We start from the raw sequence: 22470 nt of genomic DNA, 5'->3' as shown, positions 1-22470 counted from the left end.
CTGAGCTGGAGCATCTCTTTCTAGCAGTAAAGATGGTAAGATGGTCCTTGTGCTTTTCCAGGTGTTGTAACACTTGTGACGATGTCAGAGAAGCATACAGGCGGCGAGGCTGGGCCTTCAAGAACCCGGATACCATAGAGCAGTGCAAGAGGGAAGGGTTCAGCCAGAAAATGCAAGAGCAGAAGAATGAGGGCTGCCAAGTGTATGGTTTCCTTGAGGTCAACAAGGTGAGAGATGGGTTTTGCTGTGAACCTGCTGCATGATGGTGAGGACCATGAAAAGGCAGAGATCCTCTCCTTTTCCAGCCTTAGGTGTTCCCGGCACTGTAATACAGTAACCCCTGGGCTCAGCAAGGTCCTTGTGCCTGTAAGAAGGTTCAGTAGGAGAGTCAGGAGAAGCAGTGGGAAGGGGATAATTCTGTGTTTTGTTGTGAGGGCTGGTGGGAAGCCTTTGGCCTTTCATTGACTTTGCCAGCAGATGATCCTTAAACCTCTTCAGTCTGAAGAGGATATGCCTGAGACGCGTCCCAGCTCAGGGGAGATGCTGGACACAGCCTGCTGTGATCCAGGAGAGCTAGACGTTGTGATTTCAGCATTATCATGGTTACCGAACTGTTACGGGACCCTTTCTCACAAAGTGTGATGAGCAGGAAAGATTCAAAGGGGAATGCTGGCGCTAGCAAGGGTCCAAGGGTGGGTGTCACTGGGGACATTTCTGGGGGCTGTTGTTACGCACTTGGAATTTTGCACATCTCCATTCTCATCAGGTCTGCAGTTAACAGAAGCAAGAGGTCTGCACAGACATCAAAGGTGTCCCAAGCACGTGAGCTTGGGACATTCAGATCTTCCAGGGGAGAGTGTGTGTGTGATGGCTAGTTAAGTGTCAGGGAGGGCTGGCACCTAATGTCCGTATCCCTTTCAGACTCCAGGATGAAGGTTTGACAACCTTTGTCTTTTGGGATTTTTTGGGTGTTTTTGCCTTTTTTAGCATTAGTGCTTTATTTTTGCATGCAGCTTATTTTCATGGATGCATACACAGGATCACCGCTGTTTATTTTGTTTAGGTATTTTTTACCCTGCTCACTTTCCCTCTCCGTTACTTTCTCCACTCCTTTTGTGTGACACTGTTTCAGATTTCCTGCAGCAGCAGTCAGTTCCTTCCCAGTAGAGTTAATTCCTCCGTCTTCCTATTTTTATGGCCACCAAAATAATTTGCATAAAACAGTTCTTATCAGCATCAGTATGTAATTATGGCTTTCCACATGACTGCCTGTGAGGAACAGGGGAAATTCCTGCCTCTTTTAGGACAACATCTGCTGATAGTGTGACCTGTGAAAAGGAGTTGCTTGGTCCCCTTGCTTAAACAAAAATTTAAAAATCCAAGCACCAGTGCTTTATTTAGAGAGGTTCAGACCTTTTCATGAAAGATTACTGTCTCCTGCAGGTAGCTGGCAATTTCCACTTTGCACCAGGAAAAAGTTTCCAGCAGTCTCACGTACATGGTAAAGTATTTTCTTTTGCTGTTTATTGTGGCCTTTAGCTTCCAAATGTATCTGACTGTTTTCTTAGCTTTGCATTGCTCTCCATAATAACACCAGCACTGCTTCAGTGGGGAGGACGTTGTTGGAGTTTTATTACAGAGTTGTCTCCATTGTTCCATGACTTTGCTGCTGTCCTGTAAAACAACCTCCAGGAAGGTGTTCAGTCCAGGACATGAATGTCAGTATCTCTGGAAGGGATCTTTTGGAGAGTATCTCAGGAGAATTTGGAAGCAACTCAGAACTTTTGGAGTAAAATTTAAGTTGTAAGGAACTTCCTCAAGTTTATATATAAATACACAATTGCCAGAATAATAGTGGTAGTGTATAGAATGTCTTCCTTATGTCCAGTCTGAATCTACCCTCTTTTAGTTTAAAACCATTACTCTTTGTCCTGTCACAACAGGCCCTGCTAAAAGATTTGCCCCATCTTTCCTGTCAGCCTCCTTTAGGCACTGGAAGGCCGCTATCAGGTCTCCCCGGAGCCTTCTGTTCTCCAGGCTGAACAGCCCCAGCTCTCTCAGCCTGGCCTCACAGGAGAGGTGCTCCAGCCCTCTGATCGTTTTTGTGGCCTCCTCTGGACCCACTCCAACAGGTCTGTATCTGTCTTGTACTGAGGACTCCAGAGCTGGATGCAGTACTGCAGGTGGGGTCTCACCAGAGCAGAGTAGAGGGGCAGAACCCTCTTCCTTCACCTGCTGGCCATGCTCCTTTTGATGCAGCCCAGGATGTGGTTGGCTTTCTGGGATGTGAGCACCTGTTGCTGGCTTATATCCAGCTTTTCACCCACCGGCACTCCCAAGTCCTTCTCCTCAGGGCTGCTCTCAATCCTTTCATCACCCGGCCTATATTGATGCCGAGGGTTGCCCCGACCCAGGTGCAGGACCTTGCACTTGGCTTTCTTGGACCTCATGAGGTTCACAAGAGCCCACCTCAAACTTGTCCAGGTCCCTCTGGATGGCATCCCTTTCCCCCAGCTTGTCGACTGCACCACTCAGCTTGGTGTCATCTGCCGTCTTGCTGAGGGTGCACTTGATCCCACTGTCTGTGTCGTTGATGAAGGTATTAAATGGTACTGGTCCCAGTACGAATAGCTGAGGGACACCACGCATCACTGAGCTCCACGTGGACATTTAGCCATTGACCACTACCCATCCAGTTGATTACTTATCCACAGAGTAGTCCACTCATCAAATCCGTTTCTCTCCAATTTAGAGAGAAGGATGTTGTGGGTGATTGTGTCAAAGGCCTTACAGAAGTCCAGGCAGGTGACATCAGTAGCTCTTCTTTTGTCCACTGATGTAGTCTCTCCATCATAGAAGGTCACTCGGGCAGTCAGGCAAGACTTGCCCTTGGGGAAGCCATGCTGGCTGTCTCAAATCACCTCCCTGTCCTCCATGTGCCTCAGTGTAGCTTCTAGGAGGATCTGTTTCATGATCTTCCCAGGCAGAGGTAAGGCAACTACCTCAGAGTCCAATACCATCAGGACTCTGGGATGCATCCAGTCAGGTTCCATGGACTTAAGTATGTTCAGGTTCCTGAGGTGGTCTCGAACTTGATCTTCTCTTACAGTGGGAGGGACTTTGCTCCCCCAGTCCTTGCCTTGTGTCTTTAACAAGAACTTGATTTAAAAGATCTGTGGTTTAATGGAATGTTTGCAGTTCCCTTGATCAAGTTTTCAAAGTGTGAAATTTGTAGTAAAGGCTTCATAAAGAGCTTTAATTTCAGCCTGATTTTTTCCCCCTCCTATCACTCGCTCTATTTTAACCTGTGCCACTGAGATAAAGGTCAGGGGAGAATGTGAATGTGCTTTGTGAGAGCAGCTGGTGCTTTTGGAGAAAAACAAGCAAGCTTTTGAGCACAGTTTTTACAGATGAAGCAGCACTTCTGTGAAAAAAAAAAAAAGCCTATTTTTTCCCCACAATATTAATTGTTAATAATAAAATATTTTGCTTCTTCCTGCAGAACTTGTTTTGTGTGCTTAAAATAACATGACAACAGCAACCTTACTACAGCTGGGATTTATAACTTCACAGCTGTCGTAGTTCAGCCCCAACGGGGACCAGACTACGCAGTCTCTCTCTCACTCCCCCCACTCTCCGAGAGAATAGGAGGAGATTTGACAAACAAAATAAAACCAGGAAAAAAAAAAAAACCAAACATGCGGGTTGAGATTGAACAAAAAGTAAATTTAACAGTAATGACAGAAGAAAACAATAGAGTGATGGAACACAAATACAGTATAATAGCTCACAACAGATCTCTACATCCAGTCTCTTCCAACTAGGAGGACCTCCCTTCAGCACCCTCCTCACTTATATACTGAGCATGATGTCAGATGGGATGGAATAGCCCTTTGGCTAATTTGGGTAAATTAACCCCAGCTGTTAGCTAATTAGTTAACTATCCCAGCCATAGGGGCTACCAGCTTCAGTTCTCCACCCAGCTCAGGTAAATATTAACTCTATCCTGGCCAGAACCAGGACAACAGCATGTGTCTGAGTTAATAAGAAGGCGCTCTGCATTGCATCTGTTCTCTGTAACAGGCATGAATGCAAGCTGGCTGTCCTGAGAGCAAGTGCTTTGTGTACATAGAGGAGGGGGTGAGGTCAGGATAGCTCTCTGACTGCATGTGCCCCAGAAGTCTTGTACAACTGAACTGGAAAAGGAAGGGCTTACACTGGGAAACTACAGGTAACAACCAGAAAGTTGTGAGCTGCAGACTATCTAGTTACAGCAAACCTTTTGGAGGCAGAGTTAGGAACATGAATGTTTTGAGGACAGTGAAAAGGAGTAGGAGGAGGGATGATGGGCAAACTTTCCACTTTCTGGGAATTCTGTCACATTATGGAATGAGGAGTGAAGGCTCCTAATACTCTTCTTCATGTGCAACTGTTTTCAGCTCTTGGGATCCCCCAAATCTGTTACGGCCTATTGAGAGTCCTCAGTGGCTCGCTCTCAGGTACTTTTCCCATCTCACCATGAACCCACATAAACGTTTTGCACTTGCAACCCCCTGGTTTTGCAGGGCATTCAGCAGTTCTGCTCTACTGTGAGAAAAAATGCCTGCCCTCGCTTGCTTCCACCAGCCGTGTCTGATGGCCCTTGTCCCTCTGTAGGAAAGGAGGGAAGGGTCGTTGCCCACTCTCTCCCTGCCTCTCAGAATGTTGTAGACTTTTACTGTGCCGGTCTGCAGGCCCTGACTTTCCCCCACTGAAGAGTCCCACCTTACTCAGATGGTCCTGTGTGGAAGCCATGTGACCTCTGCGCTTCCTTGCTGGCTTTCTCTGAACCTCTTGCAGTTCAGCTCTGTCTGGGGGTACACGACTGCACCCAGGATTAAGGTCCAGGCTAAGCATCGTGTAGGCAGTGGTGTAAGGATTTTCTTCCTTTTGTTCTCTCCTGCTTTCCTAGTTATTCGTAACATTTGATTTCCTCCCCTCTGCTTTTTTGTTTCCCCAACCTTTTTCTGGGCAATGTTTTCATGGCACCAACCAACAACCAAGGAGTTTTCCCTGACCCCTGAGGGAAATGGACAGCTCAGAGCCTGGTCTTTTTTTTGTACATGGAGCTGAAACTGTTTCCTGCCTCAGTATAACCTTTCTTCATAATATTTTTTTTTTTTTCAGTTTACAGGAAGAAGGAGGTTTTTTTCCCCTTTAAGTACAGATAAAGATCTTGACCAGTACTGGTCAAAGCTCTGGGAGCTCCCCTGGAAATACCTCGTTTGGATCATAATTCCACCAAAGAACTGATGTGCCTGTGATTTTTGATCCCTTTGATAAGGTCTACCTTAATGCTCAGTCCTATTAACAGACTGAAGAGAATGTCACGCAGGGTGAACTTGCATGTCTAAGAGAAGTCTGACTGTTCCAAACTCCTACCCTCATAAACCACATTAACAATCCCATCAAACGAATAATTTGACCGGAGCTATTTGGCACCAAAATGTGATGACTGATGGTATTTGTCTCCTGCCGATGTGAATCAGTAGGGAGCAGGGTGGTGAACAAGAATGTCAGTGCTATGGCAAGTTCATTCCATGGCACCTCTCTCCTTGCCTTATGGCAGAGGAGCTGTATGACCTTTGTCCAGCTGATGGGTACACCTCAGTCCATACTTTTTTTTTTTTTGGTGCCATTCAAAGTTAGCACACCAGCTTTTCAGTTCCTTGCACTGTTACTCTTTGCTTCTCTGGAGGGTTCCTGTAGTTTAAGAGATCTCCAGCTGGGGAATCTGCACAGGGCTCTTTGTGATGGTGCCGAGGGTCCTATTGAGAAGCACTTGGTAAATCTGACCCTAAATGGAATCCTGATCTGAGCTTCTGAGCTTTTCTCCTGTGCTTGGAGTTAATGTCTTCAAAACCCTAACTTCTCCCTGAGTAGAAGCAGGTTGAAAGTGCTTGGTTTTTTGTTTTTTCAGAAAGTAGAATACAAAGTAAGAGGAGACGGGGCTAACACAAATGCAACCAGCACCAGCACTGAAGAAGCTGCAGTTCTACTTCTGTTTAGTTTTGTTAGCTTTGTGTGTACCTCCATCTTTCTGTCCTTTTAGTTTTGTTTGAGTAGCTGCCCTAGGACAGATGTGTCTCAGAGGAAGTCTTATTTGTCAGGGATTATTCATTTCTTGTTTGAGCTTCAATTTCCTTACACAATTCTCTCTTCTTGCCTATGTTTTTCTTCTCACATCTTCATATTTCTCCCCTAGAAATCCTCTGCCTGAAATGTTTCATAGATTGTCGCGAGGCTTGACAGCAGCAGCTGAGTGTGAGAGCAATCCAGGGAAAAGGCAGGGAGTGGCCTTGCCCAGAGGAGTTAATCCCATTTCTCACATCCACGAGCCTTGATTCTTTGGCTTTGTCTTGGCAGTAAGACAGAGAAGATCAGAGGTCCTTGTTTAGACTAGGAAAAAAGATTGAAATTATATTCCGGTTTGCTAACATCAGCTAAATATGGCAGACTAAATTCAATTCCTTTCCTAATCAGGAGAATGCTGCTAATGAGTAGCCACCAAAGTCAAATTATTAGCAATTGCTCTCCAATTTTTTTCATTTTAAAATATTATAGAAGTGAGTAAGCCTCATGAAAGCCACCCTTCCTAAGAGTTTACTGAATATCAGGTTTTATTAGTTATAACCCCATTTAGATATTATTTATTGATAAGATAGTATATATATGTGTTTTAATGCAGACATGTATCTTGGCTAAGGAGAAAGAAAGTTTTGAAGCACTCAAAGTGAGTGCTGGACATTTCACTTGTTTTAACACAAGTTCTCCTTCCTGTCTTTATGCAATATTCATGTGTCTGAAGGATCCGGAAACATTGGAAATGATGAAAAACTAAAACTGTGTAAAAAAAAAAAAAAAAAAAAAAGAAGGTTTCTGCACTTGTAAAAAGTAAAAACATTATTTTGTCCTTTTAATTTTGTTGTTTCTGCCTGCATGAATGTTAAATCCAGGTGAGATGATTTCACTTCCCATAATGTTGTTTAGATAGATTTTTATTTTTTATGCTTTTATGTAACTTTGTTCTCATGTTCTTCTGATGTTGGTTCTGTATTGAAATATATATACGCAACCTAGGTGAAAGTTCTTCTGCACAGTCATTAAATACAGCTTTGCATTCCTTTTGGTTTCTCATAATCCCCAGGCCCAGAAGGAAAGTAATTTGGAAATTGAGGGAGGATATTTTTCTGTCTTTAGATAACTGAAGAGAAAGGTCCAACTCTGCTGGGTTAATGCAATTTTTATCTATGCATATTCACATTTCCAGTGTACCTAACTGGAAGATATAAGAATTGATAAAGTTTGACCCCTCTTGTAGACTTCTACTGAGCTTTCCCTCTTAGCTGGTTCCTGAGTAAGGAGATGCTGTGCTCTTCTCAGCTGACCATGGGAGGCTGAACATTTTATTACTAGAGGTATTTCTGCAGCATAGACTTTGTTCCTATTTTGTCTTCGTTTCATCATTGCTAGATGTTTTACTGTGTGTTGCTGTTCATTCTTCATCTCAGCTCGTCAAAATTGTTCTCTCTAGAATTCAATTGGCGGATCATATGCCTTTGTGCCATCTATAATGGCTAATTTCCTTTTAGCTGGTGCGTAAATATACTGCTTGTACTTCTTGGACAGGTGCTCTGTTTGTCCTTCACATGCTGTGAAGGACATGCCCAGACAATCCGAGCTGAAACTTTGAGAATTTGCTTTTGAAGCAAGCAGTGATGCTGATTTTCATCCCAAGTTATTGGAAGCATTGAAAACTGGTCGCTTTAAGCCTGCACTGTGATGTTCCAACTTCAGTGTCAGAGAAGACCCCCAACTCCCTAGTGTCATACTGACTGCAAATGGTCTGTCTTGTTCCTCACCTCATCTGTGGTCCAGTTGAGCTGAGCAATCTCAGGTGGTTAGGAGGACTGAAGGAGGTTGTGAGGAAGACTGAAGTGCTTCCGAGGAGACTTTTTGGCACTGAAGCTAGTAGTCTTGGCTGTCCTGCATCAAGGAAAAACCAGAGTTAAACATTATTACTTACAGTCTTCTGTTCCAAGCAGCACAGTCTCAAGCCCTGCTTATTCATTTGGTACTAGCTGAGATTGGGCTTACTTTGCTGTTGTCTGCTCCACAGGCTTTGAATCCTAAATGGAGATTTTAATATTCTGTTTATGCAGGGTGCTGCAGGTTTTGGTGAAGTTATCTCTTTCACTTGTGCCTCTGGAAGGACAGCCTCCAGCACCAGCTGTGCCTGTTTGTGATTCTGGATACCATAGCTTTTTTCTTTGGAGCAGTTCACACCTTCTCTCTTTCCTTCCTATCTCAGAGAAAAAAGGAATGATTGACTGATCTGACTTTTTAACCTCCTGAGGTTTGGGGGTTCAGGCACTGCTGCCATTTCTGTCCATGCCTGTGCAGTAGCAGCCATCTCCTGTTTCATTTGCGGTTGTTGGCAGCGAGTCTCCAGCATGTAGGAGAGTCCTTAGGGGGATAGGTTTCCCAGGAGAGAGGTGATCATCATACCGTTTCCTTCTTCCTTGTCATGTTTCTTCTAGGTAAGGGGAAGCTGAGGCTTCTCATTCATCCTTTAAATTATCTTTGGACTATTCTGTTGCTGAGGTGCCATCATCACTATTTTTTAGGGAAGACAGTGCCCATTGGGCTTTATTGGCAGCCAGAGAGCTTTTCAGGGTTCCTTAAATGTGTCGTTAGATTCCTTCAGTTCCCTAGAAAAGAAGCTGATGACAACATTCAGGACATTCTCTGTTCTAAAGATACACTGTCAATGTCTGTGACTATTTCTGTGGGTGAAGCAGTTCTGTATGTGGTCTGAATTTTGTAGTTTTCTTACACCCTACATGGTCCACTGGAGGAACAAAGTTACCTGTGAAGGTACTGTTTTTGTGATTACCATTTGTTTTCCTTCTCATTTGTGGTGATGATTGTGGAAGGAAAAAACACAAATAAGCTGCTCTTTGAGTCAGTGATGTTTCTGGAAAAGGAGCTACCTACTCAGAGCCACTGAGCTTTGCCTAGAAGTGTGTAAAGCTTTGCCAGCTCTCTAAGAGCACAAATTCACTGGTCAGTTGTACATCTTCTTTAATGTTCTGCCTATGTGCTTAAGGGAGTGTTTATTGTGTCTCTACTAGCGATTTGTTTGACAGCCAGAGCCTATTTGAAGGCATCCTTGGACACTATGGATGACTCCTAACAGCCTCTTATTAATCTCTAATGTTTTGAATGCTGAATTGCAGAAGGACCTAGAGTCTTTGACTGAAGACTGGTTGTCATTTTTTAAGTCCCTTGGCATCTTCTCATTGGCAACCAAGAGCAAGTGAGATTAATTCTTTTTTTCTGCAGAGACTGCAGCCTCTCTTCATTTCCTGGAGTCCTGCTGGTTGTGGGGTTGTTACTATTGCACAGGCCTTTTACAGATACCAGTTCCTCATTTGAGCACTTCTGCGTATAAATATTATTGGGAAATGGACAAACTATTTTCAAATTATATCAAGTCTGGTTTGGGGACCATAAACATGACATTTCCATTTGTCACCAGACTATAATCCATCAGAGCTGAAGTCATACCAGTTGTTGGGAGTGCCTAGCATTTGTCAAGCAACCGTCCGGATGCTCTCTATACCTTCTATGTACCAAAATCTGTGCTGTTGTAGAAGCCCCGCCAGGGATGTAGCGTTTGGCAAAGTGGATCAGAATTGCTGTGTGAAAGATGTAGAGGCCCATCTCTTCAGGAGGTCTAAGTCTATGACAGTTATTGGTTAGTCATGCACAGCATTGAATATACATGAATAGACTTTTGAAACAAACCAAAAAGGTTAAACTCCTTTGACATATGCCATCCAAACATACATTGCCCCTGCCCCCTGTCCTTCCAGGTATCACCTTTGTTGGGATCTTGCAACAGAATTAACAAAAACAACAACAAGGTTAGCTACCTTCTCTCTGCATCAGGTGCAATGAAAGAAGCACAGAACTTTTGTTTTTCAGAACAAGAGCTTGTTACCCAGCTTTGACTGTTAATATGTTGTGAAAACCTTGAGTGCACTTCTGGATAGCTGTGGTTGCTTTTAAAATGACCTTTCAGTTACCTTAAGACTGAAAAAGAATATAAATACAATCAACATGTTATCTGGCATGCTGCTTTAGAGCTCACTTAACATATATGGACATCCCACTGTCTTTCCTTTTAGTGATTAATTCCTGCATTTTTGTTTCTGTTACTCTTTAAATGATAGCTTGTCCATACAGCAATCCTTGGCTAGTTAGGGAGTCATTTTATGTGGCCGAGAAAGAACATTGGCAAAGCTATTAATCTTCCCCTTTTTGATATGAGATTTAAATGCTGCTTTATCTGAATACCTGTATCTTTTCATTGTCAGGATCTGAATATTTCTCTTTTCTCTCCTACTTTGCTTGTTTTTGCAGTGCACACTGTTGAGAGTAAGTGTTTCTGTATCCTTTGTTTTGGTTTGGTTTGGTTTTCCCCCAAAACCTTTTACTACAGAACTAACGTAATTTCTATTCTTTTCTGTGGCCATGAATCTCCTTTGGGAGGAGCTGTTGATCTAGGCTGGAATTTGAGAAGCTTTCATGAAAGCTAAAAGGAGAGCCATCCCAGGTCATTCTTCTATGGTAGACACGGTCCCCAGATGGAAAAGCTTGAGAATCTTTGTCTTAAACGATTTTAATGTATCAGTGTTGGATATGATCTGTTGGCAGATTATTAGTTGCTCTGTGCAGATAATGTAATTGAGGGGAACATGGTGACACGTTGGAGAGACTTCTGGCTTTTGAAGTCAGATGGGGTAATGATCTCATTTAATCTCATTTGTACAGCAAGGTAGAGAATTTCTCCTGGGAATTCATGCACCAAGCCTGCTAATCTCAGATTGCTTGGTAGGAGGTTTTCTGAGGGTTTGTAGGCCATTGGATTTTTTTAGGCTAATCATAGTGATTACAGGTTGAGATGTGATATTTCGACTTGGTAACATCTAGTAGAGGGCTTGGGCTCTTGGCTTTGCTTACTCTCTCCTCTAGCTGTAACATTTTCTGTGTTGCTCCCTGCCTCTATCCCCTCTTCATGGTGCATCCTTATGCCACTCATCATGTTCCTACCAGTGTGCTCCTGTAAGATGTTTTCCTCCAAAAAAATTCAACCCCAGTGTACTAGCTCAACGGGTTTGGGTAGCTGTGTCTCAGGTTTTTTGCAGTATTAATGTGTTTATTGACAGAGTCCTGAGTGGCTGTAAGTGCTGTTAACCCTGTTTTACAGATAAAGGACTGAACTTCAGAGTCTAAGGAGGCTTTGTGGTTGTTGTGGTCAGAAATGCAAGATGGCAAGAATTCTTCAGATAGAGAGCAGTTCTTAAAACTGTGTTACTAAAACAGTGAAGAAAACTAGGATCTATAAAACCAGGCACACTTCTTGACAAACTTAAGATGCTTACAGGCATCTCTATTTTATCTAGCTAGGCACTTAGCTGCAGTTACAGAAAGGAAGGAATGTGTGTGTTTGTTTTCAGAAAGAACAGTCTCTGGTCCTAGCTGACAGTCCTTTAAGATATTCTGTTCTGTTTCCTTGTTTTGTTCCATTTCTAAGTAGGCTAGAATAGCCTATTTTATGTTAAGCAAACTATGGCTGGCTAAATATTTATCTGCAGTCTAGAGTATATCCACATATGCTTAGCATAATCCTCAGTGATCAGAGATAAAGAAACCTGTGATCTGGTGGAAGACTGTTTTAGAAACTGAACGTATCAGTCATGCTTTTTCACAGAGTTGTAAATAATTTCTTGGAGAGGAGTTTTATAAAAACTAATTAATTGGCATTTTATCCGTGGAAGGCATAGCAGAGCACTGTGGGGAAATTTTGTTTTGGATAGCCATTAACTGTTAAAATGGGTCACACACAATGTAAATCTGGTGTAACAGATTAGTTCATGACAGGTGTTACTCAAGTGTTGCTCTTGAATTTCTCTGGTACTGCGTCTGTTAACTGTAAGATTTATCATCCTTACCAGTACTCAGCTCCCACTTCACGTGCTATCGAATGGGACTCCCCAAGCATTAATGCTGATAAAACACCATAATCCCAGAAAGGGTTCCAGGAGCACAGCAACCAGGAGGAGCTGTGTATGGCTGCACTGCACCAGCACAAGTGTCCATGCGGCTGTGTGATTAACCTGACTTTGGAAGATTAACCTGGCTGGAAGAATAGCCTCACACAGAGCAATACTTACATTTCAGCCTGTTATGTTCTCATATGTGGCTCATGACCAAAAGTAGGGTGGCACAGTGAGCCATCAACAGAAAGATGCGAGGGGACAAAGCCTGTTTTATTCCCTTGGCAGTAGGTCCAGTTTAAATGCAGATCCACCAGAGCCAGGGTCTCTGTAGAACTTTGGTATTAACTGAAGTTTGGCCTGCTAGTGTCTGTACAGAAGGCAGTGGGACTTGACATTTCACTGACAGTTAAGCCACTGAACCCTTGATTTCAGTGCAAATAATACAGGAACATGAAACAGGATGTTGATGAAAAGAGAAAAACGGCATAATGTAATCCCATGGCCCCTTCTCCCTTCTTTCCTTTTTCTGACCACCATTTCACATCTATTTCCAAGTTGTTAGTAGGAGTTTCTTTTTTAAAGGCAAATGAGTTCTTTGGTCCAGTTGCCAGCACAGGCACACAAACCACTGTGCCAGTGGCATTGATAGCTCTGCACACTTGTCAGAGCCAGCAACAGGAATATCTGGAGCCAGTGCAGAACCATTGCTTTAGTTCCAGTGACTGCAGCCTTAGTTTCTGAGCACTGAACATTTTAACTGTGACATGCAAGTGCCTTTCCTGAGATCAGAGTGTTAGGAGGAGTAGAGTTTGGATTTAGTGAGAGGTTTATGTCAATACAAGTAAAGCTGCTGGTGTTTTATTGAAAGATGTTAGTGGGGAAATAAAAGTTCACAGCACACTCATGTCAAATAAATGTTTCAAAGGACAGGCTAGTTTCAATCAGTTCTTTAGCTTTGAAGCCTATCTTGTGCTAGGCTATGTGTCAGAAACCCTTCAAGGACACAGCATTCATAATCTTTGTTAATGATGTCGCAGCACTTGGTGATCTGACTCCATCAACTTATAAAATAATAGCCCACAATCTTTGTAGTGTGTTTCTCTTTGCTAAGGTGAATGCTGAGGTCTGGCTTCCTGAGCACATAGAGTCACAGAGTGGTTTTGATGTGAAGGGACCTTCACATCTAGTCCAGCCCCCCTGCGAGGAGCAGGGACATCTTCGATTAGATCAGGTTGCTCAGAGTGTCAAGATGCAAAGCAAAATATGAATTCTGGGCCTAGGATTCTAAATTTGGCAACCAAAAGTCATCCAGTGCTGGTTTATATTCATGCATTAAGGAGTTTGTTGTGTGCAGAATGCCGCACTTGGAGCAAGCACTTCTTCCAACAGAAGTGATGTGATTTTACTTCCTCATGCCGGTATTATCAGACCAGTTGTTGCCAAGTCTCAAGAATTTAACACAAGTTACAGGTCTTGAGATACTTGTTTGGGCTTTTTTTTGTTGTTGGTGGTGGGTTTTTTTTAACACACACACACATGGAGACAGATAATTATATGAGTGTCTTCGTTTTTATTTGCCGGGGCAAGGAGAGGGAAGGATAAGAAGTCTAAATATGAAAAAGGTCAGAGAAAAGTTAAAAAGAAAAAAACAAAACAGCCTTAAGGCTCCAACCCTAACCATTCTATGATTCTACTGAAGAGGATCTCCCCGTCTTTCCTATAGGCCCCCTTGAGGTACTGGAAGATTGCTCTCAGGTCTCCCCAGAGCCTCCTCTTCTCCAGGCTGAACAGCCCCAACTCTCTCAGCCTGTCCTCAGAGGAGTGATGCTCCAGCCCTCTGATGATCTTTGTGGCCTTCCTCTGGACCTTCTCCAACTGGTCCTTCTGATGTTGGGGGCTCCAGAGCTGGACGCAGTACTGCAGGTGGGGTCTCACCAAAGCAGAGTAGAGGGGCAGAATCCTCTCCCTCAACCTGCTGGCCACGCTGCTGGGGATGCAGCCCAGGATGCGGTTGGCCTTCTGGGCCGCGAGGGCGCATTACCTGCTCATGTTAAGCTTCTCATCCACCAGCACTCCCAAGTCCTTCTCCTCAGGGCTGGTCTCGATGCATTCTCCGCCCAGCCTGGATTTGTGCCTGGGATTGCCATGACCCAGGTGCAGGACCTTGCACTTGGCCTGGTTGAACTTCATGAGGTTGGCATGGGCCCACCTCTCCAGCCTGTCAAGGTCCCTCTGGACGGCATCCCTCCCCTCCAACGTGTTGACTGCACCACACAGCTTGGTGTCGTCGATGAACTTGCTGAGAGTGCACTCAATCCCACCGTCGATGTCACTGACAAAGATGTTGAACGGGGCCGGGCCCAACACAGACCCCTGAGAGACGCCACTCGTCACCGGTCTCGATCTGGACATTGAGCCATTGACCACCACTCTCTGAGTGTGGCCATCCAGCCAATTCCTTATCCACCGAGTGGTCCATCCATCAAACCCATGTCTCTCCAGTTTACAGAGAAGGATGTCATGCGGGACAGTGTCAAAAGCTTTGCACAAGTCCAGGCAGATGATATCCGTTGCTCGTCCCTTGTCCACCGATGCTGTAATCCCGTCACAGAAGGCCACCAAATTGGTCAGGGACGATCTGCCCTTGGTGAAGCCATGTTGGCTGTCACCAGCCACCTCCTTGCTCTCCATGTGCCTTAGCATGGTTTCCAGGAGAATCTGCTCCGTGACCTTGCCAGGCACAGAGGTGAGGCTGACTGGCCTGTAGTTGCTTGGGTCTTCCTTCTTCCCCTTTTTAAAAATGGGGGTTATGTTTCTCCTCTTCCAGTCGTCAGGGACTTCACCAGACCACCACGACTTCGCAAATACAATGGCCAGTGGCTTGAATTTACCTGTTCAAATGGACCACAGACTCTGGCTGCTTTAAGGTGATTGTGTGACTTTGGGTAAACATGGTAGGAGCGATACTGAAATAGAGTTGAGAGTTCTATTTTCATCCTGAGAGTGATGCTTCTGGCATTGCATAAAGTCCTTTAAGTAGCCAACCAAAAGATACCCTCCTATTGCTCATATCTTTGCCAGATTTCTTGTAGGGGTGCATGGTGCTGCCAGAATCATCATGTTGCTGCAGGAAGGGCAGAGAGAGGGCAGGCCAGATTCGCCAAATCCTGGCACTGATGACAGTCACCTTGGCCCCACCAGTTGTTTGCAAATATTCTGCTCAGGCCATCCTTGCAAAGACTTTTCCTTTCCCTGTGTGTTCTCCAGGCAGCTGTAACAAGGCAGAGTGGTGTGAGTTTCTAAGATGATGATGATTTCTTTAGGGCACTTGCATGTGATATTAAGGCACATGCTTTCCTCAGTTATTAGTTCAGATCTGTTGTGCCTCTGTGTTTTACAGCAGATAGAGGAGTTCTGTATATCAGGTGAGGACTGAGATAACAGTGAAGTTTTCTTTGCTTGCCCCTGGGATCTCGTTTTTGCCCTAGATTAAGAATACATTCAGGTGAAGACTGAAGTACCCGATCTGAATTACGCTCAAATTAAAGGTACTTCGCACTAGCAGTGGCTAGTCTATGTCAGGAGGGGAGCTGTAGCAGTTTTATCTATCACATACCCTACTGCAAGCAAGAGAGAAACCCAGGCAATTTTATTGCCATTTTAGATTGCACTTATAAGCTAGAATAAGGTAAATAGATATGCTTGTTATCACAGTCTGAACTATATTGTTAAACTGTTTTTCTGTTACAGTTCACGATCTGCAGAGCTTTGGACTTGATAATGTAAGTGTTCCTAAGCTAGTGTTCTAGTTCTCTTATCTGTTTTCCTTCTGGATTTCCCTCCCTTTGCCACATTGAGATCCTAGTGTGCTGATCCTGGATAGATTTGTCTTTATGAGTCTGAGCAGAACCTGGGACCTGCTTTCACAGAGGGCTCTGAAGTGTGTTCTGGGACATCTGCTTGTTCCTTGGCAAGCCTGTTCCCTTCTTCCTTAGACTGCCTTGCTCCTTAATCTATGCTTAACAGTTTTCCAAGGTTGACATTTTCCCAAATGCTTCTGGGTCTGTGGGAGTTTATCTTGTGCTGGAAGGAAAGCAGATGATACTCATACCTCTGCTGCCAAGACAGCTGACAGTATGGTGCTCCTATGGCAGGGGGAGGAGTGGGTGGGAGGGCCTGCTCTGTAGATGAGAGGGAAGGGCGCTGGGATCTGGGGCTTTCCAGCAGGCAAGTAAGAAATTCCACATCTTGGAATCTTGCATGAATTAAAAAGAAGAGCAAGTGCTTTGGAGTTTACTGTTAGGACACAGAGAGTAAGGGAGGACCTATCTCTGTTCCAGAGCCACTCTCAGAAAAATAGACAAATAATTAGCTTTAGGCCCCTTACCTTTCCCCTTGGATGCTGTGCAATTGTTTGAGTTATTAGCATTTCCATTTCAGATCAATATGACGCACTATATCAAACATCTCTCATTTGGAAGGGATTATCCAGGCATTGTGAACCCTCTGGATGGGACAGACGTCACTGCACAGCAAGGTAAAAGCCAGCTGAGAGAAACCTCTTTTTAAGTGTCTGTATTAATAAGTATTAGAGGAGAACAGAAGTGAAGTTCCCAGTCTTTAACAAGAACCCTGACAGCATTGTGGAGAACGTGGACTCCTGCACCTTGTGCTCTTTCTGGAACAACTGCCTCCATTCATCTGGAACAAATCTGTCAATGTGTTTGATTCTGTGAGCTTTCTGAAATATCTCTCTTTTCAGTGTTCATGGATGCCGAACAGCAGGTACAGCATGTCATTGTTAAATGCCTACATCAGGTGTAGTTCAGGGAGGGCCCTGTCTAGCTACTGTGTGCAGTAGGAGATAACCAGAAGATGCAGGATAGAGAAGAAAGGCCTAATTGATAGTTGCTGGAGAGCTGTGGTGTCTGCCTGACCTTGATCTACCTAACAGTAACAGCTGCAGTTGGAATACTGCTGATCTTTTCTAGGTAGCTCAAGTTTAATGACTTGAGAAGGAAAGGCAAATCTCTCCTCATGCTACTGCTGCTCAAACTGTAAGCTTGGTTTATTCACACAAGCCTATTTGTGTGCATTTTCCATGAAAGATCCTGACCGTACCACTTTATATAGCACTGCTATATATTTTTTAGATCTGCTGAAGTCTGCAAAGTTTGTCTTTGCAGGTACTTGGGGTACTGTTATATAATAAAGCTTGGAGAAAGAAGTAATTTGCTTTGAGATGGTGGTAGGATTGTTAATCCTACCTGAATCCATTCTTTTACATTTTCCACCATTGATTTTAATTCTTGTACCCAAATCAAAGGATGATGCTTAAAATAAAATACAGAAAATTGAAAAAGCATCATAATGCTTGATAAGATCATGATGCCGTAGTTTTTCTGTGGAGTAACAAACTGTCTGAGAGGGAGCCTGTAGCTGGCTGGTAGAATTCCCCCTGTAGGCTGAAGCTTTCCATCCTGGGCCTCGGAGAAAGATTTGGCAAATTCTTGAGGCATTAGGACCAAAGACATGCTCCAGAAAAGAAGTGGGAGAAGCAGATTGCAGGTCAAATTTCTGTTTATTGCAGACCAGCTAAAGATATTCTATATGAGAATGACTTCTTCTGTAGGAATAGTAGAATAATCTTCTCCAGGGAATTCCATAGAAAACAGGTTTTCAAAGCAACTCCTACCTTCCGTTATCCTTAAGAGAACTGAAGGGACAGGCTGGTCTGAGGCAGCAGCAGGAGTTCTCCTCCTATTTTTTTCTTCAGTGATTTCTTCCTTTTCATCTCCTGATAGAATAAAAACCATGCTTCTACAGGAATAAACTGTAGTGTTGATTGAAGTTGATAGAGGATTCTCATTTAAAATTGAGTATGTTTTCTTAGCGCTATGCTGTTAAAGATAAAGGTATTCATGTGCTAGAGTAAGAATTTTCAAGAAGTTGTGCTGGTAAAACTAGAGCAAGATAAGTGATTTGTAGAAAGTTTTCCATTTATTCAAGGCCCAAATCCCAGTAGTTTTGATTTTGATTGGAACAGAATGAGATTCACTTTGGCAAAAGGAAAACTCGGGCCAGACATTAACTTTACTGTCCTTGAAAATTTCCAATGGCTATTGTGCAGAGAGCTGTTCCCTGATGAGTTGAATGAAACCAATTTGTGTCTGTTTAACCTGTCAGTTAAGCTTTCCAACTCTTCACTGGTTATTAATTGTGTCTCTCTCTCTTTGCTTATAGCTTCCATGATGTTTCAGTATTTTGTCAAAGTGGTCCCCACTGTGTATATGAAAGTAGATGGCGAAGTAAGTACCTTTTTTCTCTATTGCTTTGGCAAGTGAAAGCCTTCAGACTTTCTCGTCGTATTCTGATACTGACCATATCCGACCTCTGGTGGAAGCAACACTATCTGTTCAACTTTCTTCATGTAACCACCCCAGCAAGAATAACAGTTTCTATGGTGTAATGTTATCTGTAATGTTGCAGCGGTGGTGAAACACATTTCAGCCTCCGCCATCCCACATAGATCAAAGTGGCCATGCCATTTTCTTCATGTTCCCTCATGAATCCCTCTTAGTGCATGCTCAGGAGAAGTCAAAGCAGCAAGGAGATCCTAAAAATGTTCTTTGAAGAATGACCCAAGATCAACTTGTCTCAAATTTAAAAACTAGTTTAGCCTATGAAAAAGCATGGCTAGATGTTCAGCCCTGTTTTCAGAGCATGTCCTCCTTTTGGGACAGGTAAGACAAGTCGGCTTTGTCGGGGGCCCAGCTGAAGTGTCTCTATACCAATGCACGCAGCATGGGGAATAAACAGGAAGAGCTGGAGATGCTTGCACATGAGCAGGGCTACGACCTCATTGGCATCACAGAGACATGGTGGGATGACCCATACGACTGGAGCGTCAACATGGAGGGGTATAGGCTTTTTAGAAAAGACAGGAAGGGGAGACGAGGAGGGGGTGTCGCTCTCTACATCAGCAACCGGCTGGAGTGTGTGGAGCTCCGCCTGGGGATGGAGGAGGAGCTGACAGAGAGCTTATGGGTCAAGATTAGAGGATGGGGACGGACAGGGGACGTCATGGTAGGGGTCTGTTACAGGTCGCCTGGCCAGGAGGACAGAGCAGACGAAGTGCTCTATAGCCAGATAGGAGCAGCCTCACAGCGGTCACGAGCCCTGGTCCTCATGGGGGACTTCAACCACCCTGACATCTGTTGGAAAGACAACACGGCAGGGCACAGGCAGTCCAGGAGGTTCCTGGAATGCGTGGATGACAACTTCCTCCTGCAGGCGATAGAGTAGCCGACAAGGAGGGGTGCCATGCTCGACCTTGTGCTCACCAACAGGGAGGGGCTGGTGGGGGATGTGAAACTAAAGGACAGCCTTGGCTGCAGCGACCGTGACATGGTGGAGTTCAAGATCCACGGGGCAGCAAGGAAACTACATGGCAAGCTCTCTGCCCTAGACTTCAGGAAGGCGGACTTCGGCCTCTTCAGGGACCTGATGGGCCAAGTGCCATGGGAGGCGGCCCTGGAGGGAAGAGGGGCCCAGGAAAGTTGGTCTATATTCAAGGAGCACCTCCTCCAAGCTCAGCAGAGGTGCATCCCGATGAAAAACAAGTCAGGCAAAAAGGCCAGGAGCCCGGCGTGGATGAGCAAGGAGCTCCTGGACCAACTGAAAGTGAAAAAGGAAGCCTATAGAGGGTGGAAGTGGGGACAGGTAGCCTGGGAGGACTACAAAGAGGCTGCGCGAGTGGCCAGGGATAAGGTAAGGAAGACCAAAGCCCTGGCAGAACTGAATCTGGCCAGGGATATAAAATGCAACAAGAAGAGCTTTTATAGGTACGTAGGGGACAAAAGAAAGTCCAGGGTAAATGTATGCCCCCTCCAGAAGGGAACTGGTGTCCTGGTTACCCAGGACATGGAGAAGGCTGAGGTTCTCAATGAGTTTTTTGCCTGAGTCTTCACCGACAAGAGTTCCTGTCCCACCGCCCAAGCTGTAGAAGGTGCAAGCAGGGACTGCAAGAATGAAGAACTGCCCATTGTACTCGAAGAGCAGGTTCGGGATCATCTAAGGAACCTGAAGGTGCACATGTCCATGGGTCCTGATGAGATCCATCCACGGGTCCTGAGGGAACTGGCGGATGAAGTTGCCAAGCCACTGGCTATCGTATTTGAGAAGTCGTGGCGGTCTGGTGAGGTCCCCGATGACTGGAAGAGAGGGAACATAACCCCAATTTTTAAAAAGGGGAATAAGGAAGACCCAGGTAACTCCAGGCTGGTCAGCCTCACCTCTGTGCCTGGCAAGGTCATGCAGCAGATTCTTCTGGAAACCATGCTAAGGCACATGGAGAGCAAGGAGGTGGCTGGTGACAGCCAACATGGCTTCACCAAGGGCAGATCGTGCCTGACCAATTTGGTGGCCTTCTATGACGGGGTGACGGCATCGGTGGACAAGGGACGAGCAACTGACATCATCTACCTGGACTTGTGCAAAGCTTTTGACACTGTCCCGCACGACATCCTTCTCTCTAAACTAGAGAGACATGGGTTTGATGGACGGAGCACTCGGTGGATAAGGAGTTGGCTGGATGGCCGCACTCAGAGAGTGGTGGTCAACGGCTCAATGACCATGTGGAGACCGGTCACGAGTGGCGTCCCTCAGGGGTCCATGCTGGGCCCGGCCCTGTTCAACATCTTTGTCAGCGACACGGACAGTGGGATAGAGTGCACCCTCAGCAAGTTCGCCGATGACACGAAGTTGTGTGGTGCCGTCGACACGCTGGAAGGGAGGGATGCCATCCAGAGGGACCTGGACAGGCTGGAGAGGTGGGCCCGTGCCAACCTCACGAAGTTCAACCAGGGTGCAAGGTCCTGCACCTGGGTCATGGCAATCCCAGGCACAAATACAGGCTGGGCGGGGAATGGATGGAGAGCAGCCCTGAGGAGAAGGACTTGGGAGTGCTGGTGGATGAGAAGCTTAACATGAGCAGGTAATGCGCCCTCGCGGCCCAGAAGGCCAGCCGCATCCTGGGCTGCATCAAGAGAAGCGTGGCCAGCAGGTTGAAGGAGGTGATTCTCCCCCTCTACTCTGCCCTGGTGAGACCCCACCTGGAGTACTGTGTCCAGTTCTGGAGCCCCCAACACAAGAAGGACATGGACCAGTTGGAGAAGGTCCAGAGGAGGGCCACGAAGATGATAAAAGGGCTGGAGCACCTCTCTTATGAGGACAGGCTGAGAGAGTTGGGGCTGTTCAGCCTGGAGAAGAGGAGGCTCCGGGGAGACCTGATAGCGGTCTTCCAGTACCTCAAGGGGGCCTACAAGAAAGATGGGGAAAGGCTGTTTAGTAGGGCCTGTTGTGATAGGACGAGGGGTAATGGTTTTAAAATAGAGGGGGATAGATTTAGATTAGAAATTAGGAAAAAATTTTTTATGATGCGAGTTATAGAATACTGAAACAGGTTGCCCAGAAAGGTGGTGGAGGCCCCATCTCTGGAAACGTTCAAGGCCAGGCTGGATGAGGCTCTGAGCAACCTGACCTAGTCAGGGATGTCCCTGCTTCTTGCAGGGGGGTTGGACTAGATGACCTTTGAAGGTCCCTTCCAACCCTAACCATTCTATGATTCTATGATTCTAAGATAAACAAATTTATGAGGAGATACCAGAGTGAGACAAAGATCCTGAGAACAGAGACAAACTTAAGCTGTCTTCTGAAGCTGGCCTGAGGGAGCAGAAAGAACTGTGATTTCTTTCATTCCTTTGGAAGCGTTTATTTTGGTTGCCGTCATTCTGCAGGGGAGCTCAAGAGCTACAGAGAACCTCTTTTTAAAAAACAAACCAAACCAAACCTGTCAGTTATTATTTGGGCCCCCATAGTCTTAGGGCAGCAGACTGATGTAAGCTGCTATGTTTCTTTTGCAAAAAAAAAAAAAAAAAGTAGAGGCAGCAGCTCTGCTGTTGTGCAGACTTCACTACCAGTGCTACCCAGTGTATCCCAATACCTCTGTGAACATTCACATACAAGATGGCTTAGCTCCCTAGCTGTCACCCAAGTTTTGGTTCTCTATCGTTTATGCTGCATGGTTGGTCCATGTCCAGCTTCACTTTAACACCAAACCAGTTTCCTCTCAGGTGAAACCCAAGTGGGGCTCCCAGAGTGGGGCTCATTCCGTGCAAGGACTGATCTACATGTGTATGAAACTACATCAGAATTTTACTCCCTTGTCCTATGTGGTTTTATAACACTATGCAAACCACACAACACTAGGAACCCTTACCACCTCAGGCTCTTCACCCAAACTCATGCCACTTTGGGCAGGTACCACATATCCTAGAATCATAGAATGGTCTGGGTTAGAAGG

The 22470-nt window shown here is 45.1% G+C and overlaps 1 protein-coding gene across 3 annotated transcripts in view; it reads left to right on the top strand.

The window, feature by feature from the left end:
- Positions 1-22470, top strand: part of ERGIC3 (ERGIC and golgi 3) — a 36183-nt gene that overhangs the window by 5480 nt on the left and 8233 nt on the right. For 2 of the 3 annotated variants that reach the window (XM_086760756.1, XM_086760754.1), the window contains exons 6-11: positions 62-227; positions 1444-1501; positions 10468-10482; positions 15858-15889; positions 16548-16644; positions 18351-18415. In XM_086760756.1, the coding sequence (XP_086616882.1) occupies positions 62-227; positions 1444-1501; positions 10468-10482; positions 15858-15889; positions 16548-16644; positions 18351-18415 (433 nt within the window). The remainder of the gene's footprint in view (positions 1-61; positions 228-1443; positions 1502-10467; positions 10483-15857; positions 15890-16547; positions 16645-18350; positions 18416-22470) is intronic. The other variant, XM_086760755.1, reaches the window with a different exon arrangement.

Source organism: Chlamydotis macqueenii, chromosome 16 (assembly GCF_036417535.1).
Source record: "Chlamydotis macqueenii isolate bChlMac1 chromosome 16, bChlMac1.mat, whole genome shotgun sequence".
Taxonomy (NCBI): domain Eukaryota; kingdom Metazoa; phylum Chordata; class Aves; order Otidiformes; family Otididae; genus Chlamydotis; species Chlamydotis macqueenii.
The sequence above is the reverse complement of the archived record's forward strand: the minus strand, read 5'-3'. Positions and strand labels throughout refer to the sequence as shown.